At 38.3% G+C, this 5,299-nt stretch overlaps 1 protein-coding gene across 1 annotated transcript; it reads right to left on the reverse strand.

Moving 5' to 3' along the window:
* Positions 1-192: 192 nt before the first annotated feature.
* Positions 193-5,253, reverse strand: LOC105120114 (uncharacterized). Its single transcript, XM_011018299.1, has 8 exons — positions 5,144-5,253; positions 4,909-5,038; positions 4,644-4,828; positions 4,334-4,518; positions 3,590-3,717; positions 2,573-2,838; positions 1,598-1,841; positions 193-1,144 (listed from the first exon to the last, which is right to left on the reverse strand). The coding sequence occupies exons 1-8, from the start codon at positions 5,147-5,149 to the stop codon at positions 369-371; spliced, it is 1,920 nt and encodes a 639-aa protein (XP_011016601.1). The 5' UTR covers positions 5,150-5,253; the 3' UTR covers positions 193-368.
* Between the last annotated feature and the right edge of the window lie 46 nt (positions 5,254-5,299).

Genomic DNA, 5,299 nt, shown 5'->3' on the forward strand with positions numbered 1-5,299 from the left:
TGATAGCTTTGACTAGATTCAAGACGATAGCTTTGACTAGATTATGAGCTTGCTAAGGTTAATGTACAGAGCAAAATCAGTGACATCTGATGGAAGTGAGCTAGATTTATAAGAACACTACAATAACATGTGTTTTCAGCATGTCATACCAACAGAAAAAATTGAGGGAAAGAAGAAAAACAAGCAAACTGCTTTCTGGGAAAGTTGACAGTAATCATTTTTTTTCCTTGATTGTTTTTGGACCAACAGTTCAACAGCTTTTAGTAGAAACTGAAACATTAGGAAAATTTCGCATTGCATCACCCAGCTTGATCCTTTTTTGATTGTTACAAGATACAAATACATTGTCAACACTCCGATACTAATTCCTAATCAGAATCTGGATCAACATCCACGATATCAGGGAGAGAATCGGTTGATTGATTATCATCTTCAAAAGCAAGTGTCGTACCTTTCTGAGCACTTAAGGTTGTTGTGTTTCCATCTTTGGTGGCAAGCCTGTCGCTTTCACCTGCCACAACGGCTTGCACTGATGCCATTTCAGTATCCTTGGAATTTAATGCATCATCTTTCAAAGCAAAACTTGTCGAGTCCACGGTGGTAACATTTGGATCACCAGTAACAGTAGGAATGGAGGCACCTTTGGAAGATTCCTGATACTGCTCCATGGATTCTTGCAATTGCTGTGAGTCAACCAATGCTTCATCACCACGCCTCATCTCTATGTCTGCACTAGCAGCTGCTCGGCTGTGCCCATTTCTCCGAGGACTTTTTGCACCTGATGAACCAGCCACGGGAATATTTTCTCCCTGTTGAACCCTTAGAGTTTCAGAAGGCCTTTCAGTGTCCATACTTTCACCCACTGGAGCCTCTGTTTCCTTGCTACTATCCAGCCAACTCTTATACAAATCATCATCTGAATCAGAAAGGCTATGTCCTGTGTCCTGCATGCCACTTGAAAATGGGTTACTATGCTTCTGGGCAACAGAGTATATATTCTCTGGGAATCTGTGGTTAACTTCATTGAAGGAGCTCGCAGAGGGAAAATCAGCCAGTGGAAGTGCCCGGGGGTGTATAAGCACCTCCAAGGCTAGGAGTGCGTAGGTACAAAATTCAGATACTTTTGTTCCAATTTCTTGCCTGCCTGCAAAAATCCAACATCCAACAAGATTAGCAAGAGGATATAAGCAAACCATAAGCATTTGTGAAAAATTAGCTAGGTTATCAGCAAGTGGGCTATATTATCATGGTCTAAAGCATTAAATTGGGTTACAACTATGAAAGAACCAAAAGGACCAATCAAAATTATCCATGAAACAATGCTGCCATTGGGGCTTCTATCTAGAAACGAGAAGAAAAAGGTTGGAGCAGAACTGTGTGTGTAAGGAAAGGGGGGAAGGTAGGGGCTTAGAGTAAAAAAATTACGGAGCAGTCATACCAGTTAATACAGCTAGTTTATCTTGAAATAATTTAAGCACTAAATAATAAACATATCACTTGAAAAAATAATTGAGGATCACAGCTATTAGTCATCCTCATATGCTGTTTACAGGATGATGGGAAAAAATTTAATTTCTATAAATTTGACAGGACTTACCTCTACGGAAAAGCTCAAGAGCAGGAGCTAAATGTGGGGGACGTACACGAGAAGGAGAAAGGAGAGATGCCAAAAGTGCATGTAATGCTGCTAACTGTAAATCTGAGCATGATAGGGTTGATTCATTGAGCAAGAAAGCTTTGCTTTCATCACTAACCCATCCTTCTTTACAGGATTCTGTTGCAATAGTTATCAAAAGATTATCAACTTTTGAACGCCAAGACTCGGATCTCAAACCTCCACCCTGTCAAAAATTATTATAAATCTTTAGCACACCAATTAAGTCGACAACAGAAAGAAGCAGCCAAAAGCTAAATATAAATGATTGTGGAAGCAAAGAAAAAATGCACATGATGGATACTTTTGGCTTTTCATCCGAGCAGAAAGGATAACGGAGATGTGCCTTATAACTCCAATATTACAAGAACATTTTATTTTGAGAGGGTACATCTTTCTACCATTAAAATATGCGGGAGCAGTAATTTTCACCCACGTCCATCAACCAACTCATTGCTAAAGGGTGTATGGATGACAATTTTATATATTCTGGATAGTGATAATTTGACTCAAAGAACAGAGTACAAAGGAATTTGACATGGGTGGATATCTTAAAACCCATTTACTTAAATCTATGACAATTTTTTAAGTCCAGTGATTTAAGAGGACATTAAAGAGAAAATTGTGAGCTTAAGAAAATAATTCTACTGAGAAATAAAAGGATTTGTTATAATCAAACTTAGTGCAACCATACCCATGACATTAAATGTAACACTTTGATGGTTAATGTATTTGGTAAGGGTTGACAAAGGCTAAACAGGTGAGCACCCGTTATTGGCAAAAAGATTCATAAACACTCAATCTATTTTGACCCTATCCATGCTAAACCATTTTGCAAGAAAGGTTATACTAAAGCACAAAAAGTCAGCAGCTTGGTAGAATATTAAGCACTCATCAAACAACAAGCAATAACCATACCACAGTTAGAAGAGTTTCCAATGCCCCGAGTGCAGCTATCTTCACGGAAATCGCTGTTGGACAGTTCTTGGATGTTTCCACCTCCAAACCAATTCTGTCATGGAGCTGTTCAAGAGATCCAGTCGCACCATGCTTTCTCTTTCTGTGGAAAGGTGGCAGCAAAAGTTTGGATTTTGCATTTGCATGAAAAGATGTACCATCAACGATGGGATTTAAATCATGAAGAGAGCAGTTGACAACTTCTTGTGCAAGATATATCGCTATTCCTGATCAGAATATGACTGGAAGTTAGCAGCAGCAGCACGAGTATTTCGATGAGAAACACAGGGTCTTTTAGAAAAGAGTTAATGGCTCAATGCATGAACAAAAGCAACTCAAAATGGAAATCCCGGGTCAAATGCTCACAAAATTTTTCATATGAAAATAGTGAAGCATGTTATATGCAGAGGGGGCAGGTTAACCATCCAACATCTTAATATGGAAACGGAGCTTACAGCAAGGACAGAGACACTTTCAAAGCACACTTCCACACTGGTCTCTCTCCCTTGCTCTTCTTTTTTGTGAGCAACACATTTACACACATCGAGATGGGGGGGAGTCATGCACACTCACACTCTTAAAGGGCCCTAGGCTTTTGTTTATGAAATATGGCCATAAAAAGGGGTGGAGAAAAGCACACATGCTCGAGTACAAGAGAACCTGCCAACATATTTCCAGATGCACCAAATGGAATCAAAGAGAAAAGGATTTCCTACCAAATCTTATATTTTATCACATTATATGACAAGAAAATATCATAATATTGTTTCTTGTTCTGCCTTTCTTTCAAGAATCTGAAAGATTTTCCTGGTACTCTTAAGGACAATCAGTCCTGAACTTCAACCATATTTGACCATTGATGTATGATTTATTAGATTCTTTTGAATTGAAAATAACAACAAAATCTATATAGTTAACACCATAACAGATATATATCAGACAGGAAAGAGACAAATACTCTTAAAAATTGCTACATACCAATACCCATGGACATCAACAACAACTTTGTGATGGAGTATACTTTTATCCTTAACTCTGGTAACTCACATCTCTTAAAATATTCTTTAACAAGCCTCACAATATATGCAGCATGTGGCAATAGTTGACTGCAAAACAGAAATAACATAACGATGGTGAATATCAATAATAACCAAGATTGATAATGAAAAGAACACTGTCAGCATTTACAGGTTCAGGGAATGGAAAATCACATTCTACATTTAGAAGACAGAAACCAAAATAACAGCAGGCATAATTAGTAGCACAGTGCACCACATAAAGTTCTGGAGAGTGCCAGAGTTTACACATGCATCCAACTAAATAGGACCCTGTTTCGGGTACTTAAAGCGAAAGAACAAAGCAATAGACAGGAACCTTTTCCCCGACTTGTTCCATCAAATTAACAAAGCAAAACCTACAAAAACTTTTTCTTCTTTTAAAGCTGCTGTCTTCAATTGCTGCTCCGGATACTTAAGCAATGTGCTTCTTCAAGTTCAGGAACCATTTGGTCTTGAAAGTTGCAACTCAACATGGTCAAAGTCTAATCGAAGAACTACTTTTTTATACCTTCTCAAACCCAAAAGTCCAGAATTTCCCTACAACTTGCCCACAAAGAACAGTACATAGGTTTGCCAAATCTGTTGTGATATAAACACAATTGTAGACCCGTTACAAAATACAGCACAGTTCCTCCAAATAGTGATGAGAAAATACTTTGTTTACCTGCGAATCCCCTTTATGACTGAAGCAAGAAGTTCCAAAGCATAGGAGTGCAAAACTGGAAGTTCAGAGCAAATGAACTCTTGTTCTGCTAAAATCAAAAAGGATGATGTGGTTGGTGACAATGAGCCATTGACCATCAGCACTCTCTCAACAAGGGCCAGTAATGAGCGAACAGGCACTGAAACCTGTTAATCAAACATACAAGATTGATTTATTTCCATGCCCAGTTTCAGATTTAAATAAGCAACAATTAAGAATTCCTCTTATGAATAAAAATATGTCATAATAGTCATCAAGCACACAACAGTACCTGGACAGGATATGAATTTGTAAGCATTTCACAACAGCTAAGCATGAACATAGAGATACTACACAGCTTGGATCTCTTTCTTTCCTTGTCTGAGGTATCCTCTAACAACTTTTGGCCCCATAAAGAAGGTGGTGGAACTTCTCCTGGCGGAACCAATAATCTAACAGCTTCATCCCATTTTGTTTCTGCAACATGTGCAAGCACATTTTCCACTTACCATCACTGAGACCAGCAAAAGCTCAACCAAGAAGGCATTAGCACATACCTTCCTCTAGACCAGTGAAGATTTCAGTTAGGTAACCATTTACCAATAACAGAACCTTCCTCATTGCTGAAATCCAGCTATCTTCATCTCCCTTTGATTTGGGAAGCAGTGCTAGACAATGAGCTAGCTTCTGGATGGTGAAAATTAAACAGAAGTTATTGTGTTCATGTCATGCCCTGATCTGCTTATCTTATCAGATCCCAGAGACAGTTAGAGAAAGGAAGGAAGGAGATACCTTCATCAAATTTATACTGAATTTTCCCGAAAATATTTTTGATGTAATAGCAGCTTCAACCTATGAAAGTACTGGCATCATTATATCACAACACGTTATCCTGCCAGAAAAATATGCTTTTGCAATTGCTTTCCAGTTAAAAATGCTACCTGGCTA

The sequence above is a fragment of the Populus euphratica genome, unplaced genomic scaffold, assembly GCF_000495115.2.
Source record: "Populus euphratica unplaced genomic scaffold, PopEup_1.0 scaffold4901.1, whole genome shotgun sequence".
Classification (NCBI taxonomy): Eukaryota; Viridiplantae; Streptophyta; class Magnoliopsida; order Malpighiales; family Salicaceae; genus Populus; species Populus euphratica.